At 37.1% G+C, this 21,183-nt stretch overlaps 1 protein-coding gene across 1 annotated transcript in view; it reads right to left on the bottom strand.

The window, feature by feature from the left end:
• Positions 1–2,393: 2,393 nt before the first annotated feature.
• LOC127427679 (ras-related protein Rab-3A-like) overlaps positions 2,394–21,183 on the bottom strand; it is a 33,002-nt gene continuing 14,212 nt past the window's right edge. The window contains exons 2-5 of the mRNA XM_051675410.1: positions 17,603–17,830; positions 6,213–6,331; positions 5,948–6,072; positions 2,394–5,295 (exon numbers count right to left, since the gene is read on the bottom strand). Coding sequence (XP_051531370.1) covers positions 5,105–5,295; positions 5,948–6,072; positions 6,213–6,331; positions 17,603–17,830 — 663 coding nt within the window. The 3' untranslated portion in view covers positions 2,394–5,104. The remainder of the gene's footprint in view (positions 5,296–5,947; positions 6,073–6,212; positions 6,332–17,602; positions 17,831–21,183) is intronic.

Genomic DNA, 21,183 nt, shown 5'->3' with positions numbered 1-21,183 from the left:
GCCACCAGCTGAATTAAGCACTGCAGTGCATCTCCTCCTCATGGACTGCAACAGATTTGCCAGTTCTTGCTGTAAGAAGTTACCTCACTCTTCCACCAAGGTACTTGCAAGTTCCTGGACATTTCTGGGGGAATGGCCCTAGCCCTCACCCTCCGATCCAACAGGTCCCAGACGTGCTCAATGGGATTGAGATCTGGGCTCTTCGCTGGCCATGGCAGAACACTGACATTCCTGTCTTGCAGGAAATCATGCACAGAACGAGCAGTACGGCTGGTGGCATTGTCATGCTGGAGGATTATGTCAGAATGAGCCTGCAGGAAGGGTACCACATGAGGGAGGAGGATGTCTTCCCTGTAATGCACAGCATTGAGATTGCCTGCAATGACAACAAGCTCAGTCCGATGATGCTGTTACACACCGCCCCAGACCATGACGGACCCTCCACCTCCAAATTGGTCCTGCTCCAGAGTACAGGCCTCGGTGTAACGCTCATTCCTTCGACGATAAACACGAGTCCGACCATCACCCCTGGTGAGACAAAACCACGACTCGTCAGTGAAGAGCACTTTTTGCCAGTCCTGTCATGTCCAGTGAAGGTGGGTTTGTGCCCATAGGCAACATTGTTGCTGGTGATTTCTGGTAAGGACCTCAGTCCAGCCTCTCTCAGCCTATTGCGTACAGTCTGAGCACTGATGGAGGGATTGTGCATTCCTGGTGTGACTCGGGCAGTTGTTGTTACTATCCTGTAACTGTCCCGCAGGTGTGATTATTTGGATGTACCGATCCTGTGCAGCTGTTGTTTCATGTGGTCTGCCACTGTGAGGACGATCAGCTGTCCTTCCTGTCTCTCTGTAGCGCTGTCTTAGGCGTCTCACAGTATGGACATTGCAATTTATCGCCCTGGCAACATCTGCAGTCCTCATGCCTCCATGCAGCATGCCTAAGGCACGTTCAAGCAGATGAGCAGGGACACTGGGCATCTTTCTTTTGGTGTTTTTCAGAGTCAGTATAAAGGTCTCTTTAGTGTCCTAAATTTTTAGAACTGTGACCTTAATTGCCTACCGTCTGTAAGCTGTTAGTGTCTGAATGACCGTTCCACAGGTGCATGTTCATTAATTGTTTATGGTTCATTGAACAAGCATGTAAAACATTGTTTAAACCCTTTACAATAAAGATCTGTAAAGTTATTTGGATTTTTACAAAATTATAATTAAAATACAGTGTCCTGAAAAAGGGATGTTTCTTTTTTGCTGAGTTTACAAACTTGAACTGTGCCAAAAAGCAGGTTTATTAACACTTTTGAAAAATATATATTATAGATCCGCATGGTAAAGTCGTAAGGATGGAGAAACGCACCCACAGTGCTCACAAAACTGTGAGGTGCTGTCGCTCCCAGACATGATGCAAAGTTCTTTAGTGTTTTTGTAGAGTGTGTTTGAAAATACAAGTATTTTATTAATAGAAGTCACAGTGGCCACAATTTTTCCAGAAGTGACAGTTTTGTTCTTTTATATACTTGAGATGGAAACACGTCCTTATTCTCACATTGTTTTTTAATATTATGTTTTTTTGCATAGAGTAAATTCACAACTTGGATGGAAACATAGCTAGTAATGACTCATTTGTCACCACCTACTGGTGTAAAGATGTAATTTGCCGAATCGTTCACCAAACGAATTGGTGAACAAATCTTATCTGATAGAAAGAAAAAAACGGCAATTTAATATTTTAATTGAAAAATTATTTGATATTTTATTGTATTTTACTACATTTCGAAATATGAATTAAATAAACAGTTTTAAATGTTTGTTTTAAAATCATTATTTTGTTATATTTAAGCAAGCAATGAATCAAACAAATGTCACTTAATTTGTCCATTTAAAGAAGTGATTTATTTATTTTTATGTTTGAATTAATACATTATTTCACCACTTCATTTTTAAGTGTCACTCCAAGTCCTCAATATCAGATCTGAAATTTGGTGCTTTCATATGAGTATTATAACCAGTGATTAAATGTGCACAGTATTTTAGAGACCTAGGATATATAAGAGTATAATTAACGGTAAACAATCAATTTTTTTTCTTTTCTTTTTTTCTCCCCAGCCAATCAGTGGATTTCATTGCAAAGCACTTGCATCGCTGGCTGTTACCATGACAACAGCTGATTCAGCCTTCATCCTAACATGATTTCCCAGAGGGAGTGCAGCCATTTTTAGGTCAACAGCCACAGAAAAAAAAAGGTTAAACTTTCAGTTCCCTCCAAGTGGTTATTTCAATGAAAAAAACATTATTTGTAGATAATAGGGCAGTCCTACACTGACCAAACAAATCAATAGAAACAAGCAAAACTGAACTTATGAGGACGTGTCACAGTGAAACACGACCACTGTCTCAAGTAAACAGCACAAACCTTTATTTTTTTTAGAAGTCAGTTTCACAACATAGACAGTTGATTTGGTTAATTTCACCACGGGACACTTTGACACCAAACCCCTTATTGTAAATACAGTACACTTACTACTGCATATTATGTTTTTTCCTTATACATTACACTCCAATATCAGAAAAAAACAAACAAAAAAAAAACAATCACAATGGAAAGCATGAATCAGCATGCACACAAAATAAAAAACAATTTTAGATAAAGAAAGAAGGAAATGGAGAACAAACTCTAGATCTTCATCCTGCTAAACTGATCTGATGGTAGAGAGGCTACCTTACAGGGTGACCTGTGATGTTGATAAAGATTAAAATGCATATCTTTCTCACTCTTGATATTCACGACACTTGTCGGTAGGGGACAACCAGCAACGTTGTCCTGGGCCCTGTGATACTGCACAGTATATAGTCAGTCTGTCTGCCTCCTTTGGTTTACCATTGAACGTCCTAATCCGGATTTAAGCCACTCACTCAAACCATGACATTTCCATTACATCACACATAAAAATGTTTTACGTTAACAGAGTAATGAATAATCTATAACACATGAAATGGTATTTTCTTTAGTATTGCTTTGTGATAAAGTGGCACATTCATTCACAAGCAGGCATACACAATAGCAGGTACAGAACATCCTTTATATCCTTTTTTTTTCTTTATATCTCTTAATATATTTTTAAACCCAGAATCGATACAACACAGTCCACACTTAAAACCAAAGATCCAAATGTATTTACAGTACGTTTTCAGAATAGCAAAGGAAAGATGCAGGAATAATTTGAGAGGGTCTTACACATGTAAACATTAATACTCATCATGGGCTTTTATTTATTTATTTATTTATTTTTGCATTTATGCTGATTTTTGCATTACAGTTGCAGGCCTGATATTAAACAGTGCCACACGCAATCTTTCACAGTACACGCCACTCTAGAAAATCTTGAGAAATGCTAGGCAAAGTCTTAGTAAAGAGCATATAATAAGAGTATTGTTGGTATTTCCTAGTTCAAATGTATGGTTCTGCTGCTACAGTGACAGAAGCAACAGCATGGGCACAAATTAAACTAATCTTGACTAGAAATACACTTGACAAGACCTAACCAAGCAGTTAGAAAGGAATCTTACCACTATGTGCCTAAATGGCTTAATTCCTTACATGCACATTTACATTAAGGAATGTCTGTGTATGATATCTGGGTTCCAGTCCCTGGACTGAAGTTATATGAAGCAAGGCAGTGAACAAGATACAATATGTCACAGGTACAAATAAGCAAGAAAGGTTTGTCACAAGCACTGCTAAGAATTACCATGACAACAGCATTTCTCTAACGTTCTTTTATATTTTTGGAATAATTTTCAAAGAAAACTAAACATTTTATATATGTATCTCTACATGTATAATTTAAATACTGCACTGTTTTTATTATGTACACATTTGGAACAAATATACAGAAATCTCTCTCTGTTCCTTTTTTAAATATTTGTTCATAAATAGTTCAAGGACAGGAACAGCAGCAGAAAAAAAATTCTAAAAGGGTTAGTTTACCAAAGATACAAATTCTTTCATCATTTACTCACCCTCATGCCATCCTAGATGTGTATGATTTGCTTTCATCTGCAGATCAAAAATTAAGATTTTTAGAAGAATATCTCAGTTCGTAGGTCCATACAATGCAAGTGAATGGGTGCCAAAATTTTGAAGCTCCAAAATCCACATAAGGGCAACTTAAAAGTACTCCAGACAACTCTGGTGGTTAAATCCACATCCTCAGAAGCGATAGGTGTGGGTGAGAAACAGATCAATATTTCAGTCTTTTTTTTTTTTACGTTCACTTTCTTCTCCTGTTTTTTGGTGACTCACATTGTGCATATCGCCCCCTACCGGGCAGGGAGGAGAATTTATGATAAAAATGACAAATATTGATCTGTTTCTCACCCACACCTATCATATCATGTCTGAACACATGGATTTAACCACTGGACTACTTTTATCCTCCCTTTATGTGGATTTTGGAGCTAAAAAAGTTTGGCACCCATTCATCTACCTGCATTGTGAGGAACTACAGAGCTGAGAAATTTTTCGAAAAATCGTCATTTGTGTTCTGCAGAAGAAATGAAGTCATAAACATCTGGGATGGCATGAGGGTGAGTAAATAATGAGAGAAATAAATTTTTGGGTGAACTATCCCTTTATTGTATAAAGTGAAATGAAGGCATTGAAAACTGAAACATGCTAAAAGTATGCCAACATAAGGCCTGAAGTTTACTTAGGCCTGGCCTAAATGAAACAAATCTTGGTCCTAAACACACACTGCTAAAATTTAAACTTAGGCCTAATTATAAGGTTAAAAGTTAAACCGGGCTAAATCATAATTTTAGGCCTGATCAAAAACCCTTGAAGGGTGCTATGGCTTTCCTTTTAAAAGTGAATGGATTGCACGTTGAATAAAATCATTCCAAAGCTTGGCATGTCGAAAATGAGAATTCATTAAGAGTTCAGAGAGGGAGAGGGGTAAAAGGGCAGAGCAAGGGAGGGGCTAGAGGGCGTGGCCAGTTGAGGCAGTAAGGGAAATTGAGGGTTTTATGTTTCTTGTTCTTTTTTAAATACCTAAACTCGTTTTTTGTGTTGGTGCAAGGCAGTGCAGATGAAGCTTGGGGGGTGCTCAGCAAGCACAGTCCTGGTGCGGCGCGGCGGGCTGCTCCGTGAGCTGTGGCCCCTGTTTGGCTCCCGTCACTGCGGGATCAGCAGCATCCAGGCTTTCCGACATCTTCTCACAGATTATGTCTACCAGCCGCTCAAAGGTTTGTTTAACGTTGATGTTGTCCTTGGCACTGGCCTCAAAATACTCAAAACCTGAGGATGAAAAAAAAGAAACCAAGTCAAGACCAAGGCTCTGTTCCAAAACCATGTGAACGGCCTACGTAGGCAGCATTTTAAGACTCTCCCAATGCGAATGTTGTTCCAAAAGCTAAATCACAAGTCATCTTTTGGCTGAATTCTAAGGCAGCATTGCATGCATCTTTTGCACAGAAGGCCATAATGCACTGTGGCGGGCTTAGTAAACAAAATCAGAGAGAAATGTTGATTATGCATACTTCATTATTTCAAAACAAAAAGTATGGATCACAAAATAGTTCATTGTCATTACAAATTGTCAATTTTAACCAATATTTGTGTGTGTTATGTACTTTATGCTTATTTTCATGTTAGCAACATGCTAACAACAAACTGTTCAAATCAGTTGTGAGTCGAGTCATCTGTGTGCTTTGTGTGAGGAGCACTGTTGAATTTCTGCCTATGTAAAGCATTCCAAATCGGTCCTTTAGGGGGTTCCTTTTCATTTAAGGTGATTTACCAGGCAGCTGTGTATTTAGGCGGGAAAAAAAAGCAAAGTAGCTCACTAGGTTGTGATGGATGGAGCCCAATATAGCGAATACGTGTTTGCCAAAATCATTACAATTATCAAACCATAGAAAGTAGGGATAAATCAAGTAAACAAACTCACCGAGATGCTCGGAGAGCTGTCGGCCCCTCTCTGAGGCCACGACCCTCTCATCCTCCATGTCACACTTGTTGCCCACTAGAAGCACCTGGGCATTATCCCATGAGTATGTCTTAATCTGTGTGGACCTGTAGGAGACATGATTAAATTATTCTCTACTTTTGTTCTCGTCTAATAAACTTTGAGGAGCTCTTTTTAGCTGGACCTGTCAGCATTCCTTACTAGTTAGTTTTTGCAGAAAGATGTCATGCATGTTTATTTGACTCACCAGTCCTGCACTGCAGCGAAAGACTCTTCATTGGTGATGTCGTACATGAGGATGAAGCCCATGGCTCCGCGGTAGTAGGCAGTGGTGATTGTTCTATAGCGCTCCTGTCCTGCTGTGTCCTGTGGCAGAATACAGTAAGGCATGAGATGAACTGAACTAACAGCATCTGACCAAATGCAAAACCTTTTAAATTTACAAATAAGTTAAGTCAGAAGTTTAAGTATTAAAGGTGCTGTAAGCGATTTTAGCAGTTCTGGAACTTCCACCAGACCGTTGAATTAGCCACGCCCCCTCATATCAAAACCCTGCACACCAAAGACACATGTGCGCACACACGGACACACTTGGAGATCATTGTATTATAGCAGATGGAGGCGGAGGGTCCCCCTGAGCACTTTGCTATTCAACCCTGAGCATTTCACAAGAGCAGGACACCGTACCGGCACTTATACAAGCATATATGGGCTGTCCTGTGAACATGCACAATGATTGACAGGCAGAAAGTCTTCTGATTGCTAAATAAAGAATCTGACCACAGCCAGTGGACATCTTTTACCCCACCATTTACAGGTGTGATACTTCATGGCACCTATTTCAGTGATATCTGACAGGTAACAGGGACGCTTTCTGCATGTCATTTAATAAAAATAAAAAATAACTTACAGCACGTAAATTGCACGAAAGGTCTATTCACACCGAGTCTGTAAAAAATGAAACGTTTGCAGTACAAAGTGTTCATGAACTGCAACTATTTATTTTGAAAAATATCATTTTCAGGGGTTTGTATCAGCTTCACATCCATTGCTGGTGTTTCCCAGTTGATCAGCGGCACCAACGAGCTGGATTGAGCAGCTGCAGCGACTCTGGAAAAATGTCTAGCGCTAAGCGCAGCACTATGCCATAAGTCATAAGCACAAAGTCAGTGGGCATGGCCATGAACTTTTGGTATTTTCGTGCAAGCATGAGCTAAATCTAGCCGCAAGTAGGTTTGGCGATATCGCATGTGCAACGCGCAAATGAGCTGGATTAAGTACAATTTAATTCTGTGTTTCTTCTCTGGTTATTCCACCATCTGCATCCTGTTATATAGTTCATTCCTTCAAGCACCAGCAATATAAACCAAGACATCACATCCATAATAAGTTGGTAGTGTGAACAGACTGTATGCAGTGAATTAGAAGAATTGAAAATTACGTCTTAATGACCATCCTTGATGATTGTCGGGCAAATTTCTATGACAGTAACACACTTCTTTTATACGCATGATAAAAAATGTATTCTCTTTTGAATTTGAATGTAGGCTCTGTTAAATTACAGAGAATGTAAGTACTATTAATCATTTAATAATTTTCATCTACTGACACAAATCATGGCTAGTATTAATAGTGACTGTGTTGGCCAACTTCTACCACCATCCCATTTTGCAGTGACTTAAAAATCCCTCTACGACAACAGATGGAAAAATACCTTTAGGCCTACAAATTAGACCATAAATACAATGTAAATGTATACATAATAATAACCGAAAAATAAACCATGACCTATAAATAGTTGAATAAATTTTTGTTTCATATAAGACAACGAAGTCTGATCGTCAGGGTCATAATTTGATATTCCACTATATTTTCAGAGTTTGGACATACATTTTATCACCACCTGCTGGTGAAATCTCCAAACTGCAAATACAGGAACTGAGTTTAAACTTTGCGCTGAGTTAAGACGTGGTTTCCAAACAACCTATTTCTTGGGAAAATAGCAAAATGCACTCTGCACCACCTTATTAACATACAATACACCCACAGTTTGCACACATACACCCACAATAGTGCAAACAGTCCCACCCACGCCCAATTGTGCTTTGCACCGGCATGAAATTTGCGATTAGAATTAGCGCTCTGACGAAAATTGGATAAGACTTTGCATACGGTCGTTGCGTGTAGAACTGCGCATTGCGCGCTCACGAAAATAGAGCCCCTTATCTCATTGGTCAGTCAATTTTCATCGCAGTCCGAAGCAAAAGAAAATCAGACCACTCTCCGTTAAAAAAAAAAAAAAAAACGTTGGATTGTCGGCGGACGATTTGTCGGACTCGGTGTGAATAGCACGATAGGAATCCATTGATCCGAGTCAAAAGCTCATTCGAAACGAACATTCACACAGAAATAAACTGACTTTGTGTGAATAGGTCTTTACAGTGGGACATCACAATGTGGAGGAAGTAGAAAATGAGTTGTTTTGGCAGCATGATTTCAACAAATGCTCTTTTTACAGTAAGGAGGAAGTTTTGAGTTCTGAAACTTACAGTATGTTTTTATAGTAAAATGACCTCATATGTCAAAATATCAAGGAAAACTGTATTTCTCATGTCATGACCCCTTTAAGAATTTTAAGTTTAAAATACAAAACTACCAGAATTCGGTACCAGGTCCATACTGAAATAAAATGTAACAATGCCAATCTTTTTGCAGTATTAGTAAGTAGTACCAAGAACCAATTCAGTACTTGAATGTGTATATTCAAACCCTGGCCAGCTCTTAATTTGCCTGCTAGGCTTCCATTTTAATGCATAACTGCAGGCAGCTTTCCAGTCTTTTTACAAACTGAGGCACGAGAATTTATTTTCTGTTGTAATCGGCAACATGCAACAGTTGCCGTTGATAGACCTTAAGTTGTCCTTAACCCTGAATTTTCCTTTAATGATAACCTGCACTTTCTTTTTGCTCCTAACCAGGAAAACAGGATTTAGCTGTGGTTTCGGCTTAAAAGTCCTCCTATCGAAAAGTACAATAAGAGAGCGAGTATAACAATGCGCATGCAGGATGTTATTGGTTTCGTAAAAGGGACTGTTCCCTGCATCACTGCACCAGAGAAATGAGCCTGTTAATTCTGAACACACTCAGTTGTCTCTAATCCAGGAAGCTGAACAAGACCTTATTTAGGGACTGTCTACAAACTATGGTGTCTCATAGAAGTGAAAAAAAAAAAAAAAAAAAAAAAAAAAACACACACTATACCTTTAATATAATTTTAACAGTTTTCCTTTGCAAAATTAAATAAAATATAATAAAAATAAAACAGGTTTACAAAAAATGTAAAAACTGAGTAATGCAGAATATAATAATAGAATACCATTAAAACATTAAACAACAAAATTGCAATGCGGTTGCTAAGGTGTTCTAGGTGATTGTTAACGAGTTACTAGCATTGGAAGGTGGTTTCTAGGGTGTTCCATGTGGTTAAAGGCTCAAGCAGTGTTTTCTACAGTATTCTGTAACTACATACTAACCAAAACAATATTTTTTGCAACTTTTTCTTCATTAAACATTTGTAAAAAAAAAAAAAAAAAAAAAAAAAATTTGTGAATCTTTAACAACACATTGCCAAAAACACTGAGTTAGTAAATGAGTCAGCTGTAAATTCAGTAACCACTCTGACAGATGCAGCGAGTAATTTGTTACACTGGTATAAAATGATAACTTGAGTCTTTCTGACTAATTCATTCTTTACCAACTTTACCAATATTTAGGCCTCCTTTTAAACCATTTATGACTTTGGCATTGACAGATAATCAGCCATAGACATTCTTTATATCAGTCACTCATGAAAACTTCAAACCTGTCCTTTTGATTTTATGTGAGTAATTCCAGCTGATTCAACCACAAAAGACATTAGGATAGAACCATGAGTTTATCTTTAGACAAGATTTTATATCTAGTAAATTGTGTATCACTGCAGGTGATATCAGCCTAGCTTGACAAATCAATAGACTAAATTCGTCTACAAGAGCAGCACTGACAGACCTATTAATATACCGAAAGACCTGTATTGAACAATGGGAGTCTATATTTGGCTCTTGTCTCTGATATCATAATAGCATCAGCATCTTTGGAGCAATATGCTGCAGTATAGGAAAGTGATTCGGTTCTTTATAAAACTGTCCCTCAACCATTTTTATTGATTGCAGTACAGAGTAGGGAAGTGAAAGATAAACCTAAAAAAAAAAAAAAGATATCTCGATAGATTTCAGCCTTTTGGCAATATTTTATACATATACATATATCTTATATATCGTGATATTTATGTATTTGCTCTGAAATTACATTATTATGTAATAAGAGGAGCATAATTTCAACCAATTATCCATTATTGCCAAGTAAATTCAAAAATACAGTTACAATCTAGTTCAAAATAAATGGAACTCAAACTCTTAAACTCATCTACATGTACAGTCATGTGAAAAAGATAGGACACCCCATGAAAACCTTTGTTTTTTTCAACATATGGACATTAGATCTTCATTTTAACAATACTGAGAGATGGAGGTAATATAAATAAACTAATAAAACTGAAGAAATGTTTTTTAAAATTATTTATAAAAATGTACTTAATAAAAATGCAATTTTTGGTGAGGAAAAAGATAGGACACACCCACATTTATTTACTACTTAAAATGCATAAAATTAGCATCAGGTGCGCCACATCAGGTGCAAAAGATTAGAACATTGTTAGACAGGATTGTGGAGGAGCCTGTCTTATTTAAACCTCAGACATTTAGTTTGGTTTGCTCTTGATTATTGAAGTAAGTGAAATCACCATGGTGAGATCAAAAGAGCTCTCTGAGGCATTCAGAAAGAAGGTTGTAGATGCATATGAGTCTGGGAAGGGATTTAAAAAAATCTCCAAACAATTTGAAATCTGCCATTCCATTGTCCGGAAAATAATATACAAGTGGAGAACATGTACTGCCAACATGCCCAGGTCAGGCCGTCCTAGCAAGTTCAGCCCAAGAGCAGACCGCAAGATGCTTAAAGAAGTCTCCAATAATCCTAAAATGTCATCTCGGGACCTACAGGTAGCTCTTGTCACAGCTGATGTCAAAGTTAATGCATCTACCATAAGAAAGAGACTGAACAAGTTTGATTTGCATGGGAGGTGTGCAAGGAGGAAACCCTTGCTGTCAAAAAAAAAAAAAAAAAAAACATCAGGGCAAGACTAAAGTTTGCCAGAGAACACCTAGACAAAGACCAGGACTTCTGGAACAATGTGCTTTGGACAGATGAATCCAAAGTTGAATTGTTTGGGCACAGTAACAGAAGACATGTGTAGCGCAAACCAAAGACAGCATTTGAGCACAAGAACCTCATACCAACTGTGAAGCATGGGGGTGGAAATGTCATGGTTTGGGGCTGCTTTGCTACAGCAGGGCCTGGCCAGCTCAATATCATAGAATCCACTATGAAGTCTTCATTGTATCAGAGGGTGCTTGAGGAAAATGTAAGACCATCTGTCCAAAAATTCAAGCTGAAGCAGATGTGGACTATGCAACATGACAATGACCCAAAACATCCCAGTAAATCCACCAAGCAATGGCTCAAAAGAAAGAAATGGAGAGTTCTGGAATGGCCAAGTCGAAGCCTGGGTCTTAATCCTATTGAGATGCTGTGGGGTGATTTGAAATGGGCTGTGCATGCAAGAAACCCCTCAAACATCACACAGCTGAAAAAATTCTGCATGGAGGAGTGGGAAAAACTTTCTCCCAGTCGATGTCAGAGACTGGTAGACAGTTATAGGAAACGTCTTATTGAGGTTATTTCAGCCAAAGGGGGCAATACCAGCTATTAGGGCATAGGGTGTCCTAACTTTTTCCTCAGTAGGAATTGGCATCTTTGTAAATTTTTTGTTAACTAAATTATATCATGGTTAAAATTTCATTGTTTTTGGTTCAGTTACATCACCTTTATCCATAGATATTGTTTGAAAGAAGATCAAATATTGATATGTCCATATTTCCTAAAAAATAACTAAATATTTCATGGGGTGTCCTAATTTTTTCACATGACTGTACACACACCAATATAATAAAACATAGTATACTTAATAAACAGCTTTATTTACTGACATATTTCTACTAAAATATTTTAATATGTGAAAAATGCCATACAGAGAGGTCCATGAACATTTTTGAGTGATGACACAAATTAATCGTTGAATCAGAATTTTGAATCGAATTAAATTAAATGGACACTTTTAACTGATTTAAAGCAATAAACCAACTCTAATAGCATTTTTGCTACTGAAGTTAAACCTGAAAAAATAAATCTGTCTTAATGTGAGTCATGAGTATGATATTGTAATGATATTGTAATGATACTTTAGATCCCTTTAAATTAAGAACGTTTATGCTGCCGAGTTTACTTCCTGCGACCCTACATAGGATCAGCGTTGTCAATGACAGTGCAAATTTTACTCCCCTAGTATTCATATCATTACCAACAGTTCAATAATAAAAAAGCAGGTTGTCTAAATAAGCACAAACTCTGAGAGGTCATTTCTCAGTGCAAAATCATTGCACATATATCATAAATATTCTATATATTGCCCATCCTGAGTACAAAAATAAATGTGCAGCACACTGCATGGAATGCTGTATCCCACAATGAAATGTGCTTAACATGGCCTTCAATTTCCAGCGTAATAAATGAACTTGACGTAATATTAGCCACAATTTTGAACATCACTTTACTGTCTCATTTGATCAGACTGCCAAAAAGATACTTTTACACATTTAATTGGATAAATATACACTGGTGGCCAAAAGTTTGGAATAATGTACAGATTCTGCTCTTATGGAAAGAAATTGGTACTTTTATTCACCAAAGTGGCATTCAACTGATCACAATGTATAGTCAGGACATTAATAATGTGAAAAATTACTATTACAATTTGAAAAAAAAAAAATTAAAAAAAAATCAGAACTTCTTTAACTACTTCAAAGTGTTCTCATCAAAAAATCCTCCATGTGCAGCAATGACAGCTATACAGATCCTTGGCATTCTAGCTGTCAGTTTGTCCAGATACTCAGGTGACATTTCACCCCACACTTCCTGTAGCACTTGCCTGTCTTGTCGGGCACTTCTCACACACCTTACAGTCTAGCTGATCCCACAAAAGCTCAATGTGGTTAAGATCCATAACACTCTTTTACAATTATCGGTTGTCCAATGTCTGTTTCTTTGTCCACTCTAACATTTTTTTATTTTTTTTATTTTATTTTAAATTCTTCCCATAAGGCCTGCACCCCTGAGTCTTCTCTTTACTTTTGTACATGAAACTGTTGTTGAGCGCAGTACCGTTTCAGACCATTCTGGCGCCCTAGGCGAGATCCCTACTGAGGTGTGGGGGGGCCTCCTCTTTGGCACCCTCCCAGCTTTGCCTAGAAACGGCCCTGGTTGAGCAGGTAGAATTCAATGAAGCTGTCTGAGGACATGAGGCGTCTATTTCTCAAACTAGAGACTCTGATGTACTTATCCTCTTGTTTAGTTGTACATCTGGCCTTCCACATCTCTTTCTGTCCTTGTTAGAGCCAGTTGTCCTTTGTCTTTGAAGACTGTAGGTGTATACCTTTGTATGAAATCTTCAGATTTTTGGCAATTTCAAGCATTGTATAGCCTTCATTCCCCAAAACAATGATTGACTGAGGAGTTTATAGAGAAAGCGCTTTCTTTTTTGCCATTTTTGACCTAATATTGACCTTAAGACATGCCAGTCTATTGCATACTGTGGCAACTCTAAAACAAAGACAATGCTAAGCTTCATTTAATGAACCAAATAGCTTTCAGCAGTGTTTAATATAACGGCAAGTGATTTTGTAGTACCAATTACTCAAGGATAAGGTATTGGATTGATGGCTGCTGGAAATTAGCATCTTCCCCCAAGCAATCAGACTTTTGAACTCTTGATCTCCCACGATCAAAATACATCAGCACTGCACTTTATTACCCTTACTCCTATATCTCACACCGGACTGTCATAAATTATATTATTATTATTATATTATGGTCTCTCTTAACAACTGACTATCAACCGACAGCCTGAATGTCAATACAGTACAATACTGTACATTCTATATATATATATATATATATATATATATATACACACTTTTTTATATATTTTTATTTTTTTATTTTGATTGAATAATGTGTATCTATATAGTGCGTATTGTATACTCTACAGTGTGTTATTATTTGTATACTGTTGAGTGTAATTATGTGTATATCAAATTGTTTAAATTGTGTTGTGTTAATTTGATGTTATTGTAAATTGGTATATGTCTCATCACTGTCACGACTGCTATGTTGATCGGAACTGCACCCAAGAATTTCACACACCATTGCACTTGTGTATATGGCTGTGTGACAATAAAGTGATTTGATTTGATTTGATTTGAAATGGGGACTGTCTAGATTTGATCAAAAATTACTTTTTTCAAATAGAAATGGTGCTGTTTTTTACATCAGTAATGTCCTGACTATACTTTATGATCAGTTGAATGCCACTTTGGTGAATTAAAGTACCAATTTCCTTCCGAAACAGCAAAATCTGTACATTATTCCAAACTTTTGGCTGCCAGTGTGTGTGTGTGTGTGTGTGTGTGTGTGTGTGTGTGTGTGTGTGATATATATATATATATATATATATATATATTTCTAAGATGATAACGATGTGATGATGCCACGTGACAATGCAGTGTACAACTGTCTGAAACATTAATTGAGGCATAAAGTGTTCTGCTTCACATATCAGTTATAAAAAAAATAGTAGGCAGTATACAGTATATTCTGCACAGTATTCAGTAAGTAGTCAGCTAGTATTCCTAACACAGCCACATTTTCACGTATTTTTGGACAACAGACTATGACCTGGAACAGTGTAATTTATCTTTAGTAAATTCAGAGAGAGCTTTTCTCCAGTGTGAATGGATACGGTTGGGTCTATGCTGCTCTGTGGGGTGGGGGAGGGTTGTCTTCCACCAGAGGGAAATTTGAGCTGTTGGGAGGGGGTCCTGACACATCATGAGCAATTCTGATTGGTTACTCATTTGGCAATCAGCAAACCTACCCCACCATACTGGCTACTGTTTGTCTCTTACTGTAGACAGTGGACTGCATTGGTTGATCTAAATTATTTAGCTCTAGATTAAATCTAATCATTAAGGATTTGTATTTACATTTTATTAATTTCATTTCTGAAATGTTACTCTCTATTAGGTACTTGTTTTTTTTTTTTTTTTGCTTGGGTCAGAGTACATTTCTATATGTCAAGCTTGCTTGCTACAAAAGACACCTTGTGTTCACACAGGTCCTTGCCCATTAACCCAGTGTTTCTCAGCTGGTGGGCCGCAGGTCAAAAAAAAAAAAAGCAAATAATAAAATGCAACTAACCATTAAAATGTGTATAGGATAGCAAAATAAACAGACTTTTCTACTTTGATCTTTAAAAATAGAGGAGAAAATGCTTCCCATATCTTTAGTCATTGACATCAAATAGCCATTGGCACAGTTTCATCTGAGGTTGCATGTCAAGCACTTTCCTTCAAAAAACATGAAGAAAACTATGCAAGATAAAAGACAATATGACCCAGACTATATTAAATATAGGTTTGTGTGCAACGAAGATCAACATGCTTTGTGCCAACTACTATATTGTTTTGTTCTGTGAATGCCACATTTCCCATCGAAATTCAAGGGACATTTAGAAACCAGTAATCAGTGTTGGATGGAATTATCAGCATAGAAATTATAACAAGCATACAATAAATGTATTCTTAATACTAAAAATATTGCCAAAAATATTGCAAATATTTCAAATATACATCTGGCCATCTAAAATCAATTAGTAGCCAAAATCTCTCTTTCCTGCATGCATGCACACACTGCAAGGGCAGGTTTGGACTAAACCATATTATGTGGGCCAATTTTTAAAATGATTCAATATTTGTTTAATTTCTTTATTTTAATTATTTGTTTTAATTACAGATCTGCTTCTCGGTCAGAACCCAACAGCATCAAATCTGTATTAATGCATCTCATCTAACAATAATTCAGTGAAGACTTGGAAACAACTGAGAAATGTACTTTTTACCTTGATATTTTTCTTGCATCTGGATTAATCGTGCATGTATATTTAGTAATTTTATATAATTGCCAAAAAGGTCTTCAGGATGTCACGGAAGGCTACATCCACAACGACAAGCATTAAGACAAAGAAATGTGTGATGCAGCAGTTTCCTTCACATTCAAAGCACCTGACTATCATGTTTAACTAAATCGAGTGATGCCCCATTTTTTGAGCTACAGGAAGTGGTGTTGTTCCTGAAAGTTTACTGTAATGAACCATTTAGTCTTTGGTTTCATTAAAAAATTAATCTGAGCGAAATTAACCGGTTATTAACCTGTTAACAGCGTTTAAAAATAACGTTTTCACTCCAGCACAATTGAAATGGCCTTTATTCTCGTTTTCATTTAGGTTCTGCAAAAACTTTTGTTCGTTTTTGGTTTTCATTTTTGGCCCTTTAACCATTTTTAGTCCCTGCATATTTCTAAAATAATATGTATTTAAAATAGATTTAAAACTTGAATTATTAACACTTTACAATGAGATTCCATTTGTTAACATTAATTAACAGCATTAGTTAACATGAACTAACAATGAACAAATGTATTTTTATTAACTAACATTAACAAAGATATATAAAATGCTAAATAAATGCTGTAAAAATATATATTGCTAATTGTTTGTTCATGATACCTAATGCATTCATTATTGTTAACGAATGGAACCTTATATGACTGTTTGTGTTTCTGTGACAGCTAAAGGGACAACAACCATAAACAAGGAGGAAATATAGACATTATTTTCAATTCACTGAATGGAAAAACAAAAACCTTTCTGTGAAAAGTGTTTTAGAAAGTAAATTAAAAGAAATTAGTAATATGATTGTTTTCCATGAAGTAATCAGTAATGTAATATGGTTACAACTTTTAGAAAAGTAATTACCCATTTGTAGTGAATTACTATTTTTAAGTAACTAACCTAACACTGCCATCATAAACCAATTGGTACATTGTAATGCTAGACCTTAAAGAGATTTTGTACAATAAACAATACTGAAACTGTGTTGAGGCGCCATTTGATGTCTAATGTAATGCAAAACCAGCTGACAACCACTGCATTAACCCACAGCTCTGTTCCTGAGATTTATGGGTCTGGAATGAGACAATATCAATAAAGGGAGAGTTTAGAAACTAGTATAATTTTAATTGATTGTCTACTATAGAGCTAAAATTGAAAGATAATCAACTTTCCATACAGGAACAGCTAGAATCCCAAAAACTGTCATGGTTTTCTGCTCGAGTTGTATATTCAGAAACGGATCCAAAAAATCAATACATTAAGCCACTATCGATGTCTTTCTTAATTAAAATGGCCACAACACACCGCTAAACTGTCATATACTGTATATGTGACAAGTAAACATTCCATTAATGCTGTAAGGCTGGACCCAATCAATCAAAAGCTCTCAATACAGATGGAAAATAGTTTCTCACCCAGATCTGCAGCTTTATCCTCTTGTCATTCCTGTAGACGGTTTTCACCTTGAAGTCGATCCCTACTGTGCTGACAAACGCTGGCGTGAAGGAGTCGTCTGCATAACGGAACAAAAAGCTGGTCTTCCCAACACTGCTGTTCCCGATGATCAGGATTTTGAACATGTAATCAAAGTTCTGGTCGGAAGACTCCTTTTGTCCATAACGGTTATCTGTCGCTGAAGCCATCTAAAGGGTTTAGAGAGAGAGAATTATTATAGATGCTTGACAACCTATTTCCTAGGTAGTGATAGGCCAGGCTGACATTTGGCATTTTAACATTATCAGCATCAGACAATAACTTTGCTTGCTTGGCTGAATTATTAGCGGACACATTCATTAAACCATCGAAATCCAAGAGACATTTAGAAACCAATAATCAGTTTTGGTGTAATCTGATGACAAAGTAATTATTTACTGTGATCAAATAACTTTATAGTTAAAAAAAAAAAGTAGTGTAACGCATTTCAATTTAAATTATTGTAATCAGATCACAGTTATTTCTTTTTGGAGGATGAATCTCAGTTGCCTCCGTGTCCGAGACGTCAATCTGCGCATTTTATCACGTGGCTTGATGAGCGCGTTACCGCGGAGACGTAGCGCGTGTGGAGGCTTCACGCTATTCTCTGCGGCATCCATGCACAACTCACCACGCGCCCCACCGAGAGCAAGAACCACACATTATAGCAACCACGAGGAGGTTACCCCATGTGACTCTACCCTCTCTAGCAACCGGGCCAATTTGGTTGCTTAGGAGACCTGGCTGGAGACACTCAGCACACCCTGGATTCGAACTCGCAACTCCAGGGGTGGTAGTCAGTGTCTTTACTCGCAGAGCTACCCAGGCCCCACACAGTTATTGACTTTAAATGAAGTTAATTTAAGTACATTACGTTGGTTAAAATAATTGTTCATATTTTAACAACTACATGGTAATGCCTATTTTTAGATAATCCAGTGAACTGAACACTTTACAAATGTAATGTACTTCATCTCATTTGATTATTTTCTCTTTTAATTTGCTACTTGTAAACAGTACAACTCATTTTATAAAACAAGGCTCTGATGGTAAATTCTGTTTGGATGAACATCAACTGAATTCTACATTAATTTGGTTAGTTGCAATGTGGCAACTGTAAATAGCTTCGTGCTGTGTGGTGCCAAGCAACACCTCGTAATAAGTTCTTACTTGATTTGTTTGGGACACGTCACACTCTGTCTTGTCACGTTATTACAGATTTCTTCTTCATTGTTCTCATGTGTAAATAACCTAAGGTAGTTCTGCCCATTAATAGCAATGCAAATATATCTACAGTATAAACAATAGAGCAAAATCTCAACCAGTTGGAACATTTCTACTGGTGCATGGTATATACTGTCATTCCACCCAATATTCAGTAGATAAAGATTTTTGACAACAAAATGTGCATTAAGTAAATATTGTGTAAAATAATTAAGCAATAATCACACTCGCAGCCGTGATGCTGAACATGATGTTGTACACAGCACAGCTGTGATTTAGTCATGGGTAATCATGGCCAAGCTGATAGTCTATTCTGTATAACAGCATGACATGATATTTCTTTTACACAACAGTGACACTGTAAAGCTAGGTATTGTTTAGTTATGCTCTGGCTCTTTCACCAAATCATGCAGTTACAATTGAGTCCACTGGGGGGTGCTGTGGATGTGTGTCATCAAGGTGTTGGATGAGAGAAGATATAATGGTGTCTGTCTTTCTAAAACGCAAAGCCAATTATATTACAAGGCAATACTTGTAATACTTTGGTTCTTATTGAATTCTACTGTATTTGTATTCGGTTCTTGTTGGAGTAATGCAAAATATGGACAAGGATTTTCTTTTATGGGGGAAAGATACGTGGAACTCAGAGCTTATCAGACCAGTATGTGTATGTGCGTTAAATCTCTAAACACGGGCTGAGCGCAATCACCCCATTTATAAAAAGCCATCGTTCACCACTTGTTTTTTTTCTGAAAAATAACATGTGAAATGATAAAAATGTGATAGCCTTTATGTAGACTCACATTTTTGTAAGCTCCGTGAGAGCAAATGTTTTTGCTGTTATTTTAAAATATTTTTTGTTTTCCATTTTTGTTAAGGTATATTGTTCATTTAATTTATTTTCTAAAAGAAAAGCATAGTTTGCTGAAGTTACCTTTTTTTGAAGAAGAACCACATTATAGCAACCACGAGGAGGTTAACCCAACGTGACTCTACCCACCCTAGCAACCGGGCCAATTGGTTGCTTAGGAAGCCTGACTGGAGTCACTCATGCTGAAGTTATTTCGAAACTGTTCCTTGTAACATTTGTGAATAAAACAAATGATACATTTAATGTAGGTTTATTAAGTGTTATTTATTAGCAGTACTTACTCGAAAATTACTCAAAATGCCTATCCCTGCAAGTGGACTGATTTCACGAATGATTTACTTGAGGCACAGTGAGTCTTCATCCAATCTGTCACAATCAACAGGGGACATATAATTCTCTCTGTTCATCACTCATTCCTTGAGACCAGTTACCTAATAGTGGTGGTTGAGTCACCTGCTACTGAAAATCAGTCAGGCAAAAAAAGAAAAAAACATCCTTCCAAAGACTGGAGTAAAAGAAATGTTTCATCAGCTGCCAGGCTTTGGCATTAATCTGACATTTTCTTTTGGTTTCAGATCAATATTTGCCACAGGTCCCTCAGAATATAAAACACTGTCCTTTACTTCCATTGAACTGTGCAAAATTGTGACTCTTTCTACTGGCCGTGTAAAGCTCATATGAGCTGCTGTTAGCATCAGTGAACTGATTAGTAAGATTAATAATGATCTTTTCTGAAAGGCAAGTATTAGGCAGGATATTAAAAGTCAGCAGGGCAGGAAGTTTAAGAGGTTTAGAGGACAAACGTAACATGAGCTTCCATGCAATACATGTCATGATGACTTAAAGCATGGAAAAGAGATTCGAATGAAGCAAATAATGATAATCAGATCTTATGGATGTCTGACAGACACATTTAGCTTTAAAATAAAGAAAATGCTAAAGTGTGTGCATTTCACATTGAAAAAGGCTGTTTTGAGGCACTTCGATGGAAGGTTTGCTTAATATGATCTAGGGATGTAGATACTGTTAACCGATTAACCGGCGTTAACAATTTGTTCGACTATAGGTCATGTCTTCCTCTCAGTCTGAATGACAAGGAATGCAGCATGCCCTGTGGGACCATTTTATCAAGATGAAGTGTTCAGATGCAAATTGTAAAATAGGACTTTGAAGTTTAGTAGTAGCATCAATACAATGCGGTACCATATAAAAAAAACAAACATCTGCAAGCCTCTACATTTAATAGCATGTGTTTACAGCCCAGCATTTATGGGAGGGGCAGTCAATGCCTTTGGATGATTTCTGGGCTTGCCGTCATCTTGCTACATACCATAATGACCCCTGCCCATGCAGAGATGTTTTTTTTTGGGGGGGGGGGGGCAATTTGGAATGAATCTCAGTTGCCTTCACGTCTGAGACCGTCAATCC

This window comes from Myxocyprinus asiaticus, chromosome 37 (assembly GCF_019703515.2).
Source record: "Myxocyprinus asiaticus isolate MX2 ecotype Aquarium Trade chromosome 37, UBuf_Myxa_2, whole genome shotgun sequence".
Classification (NCBI taxonomy): Eukaryota; Metazoa; Chordata; class Actinopteri; order Cypriniformes; family Catostomidae; genus Myxocyprinus; species Myxocyprinus asiaticus.
This window is presented reverse-complemented; position numbering and strand designations above follow the sequence as displayed.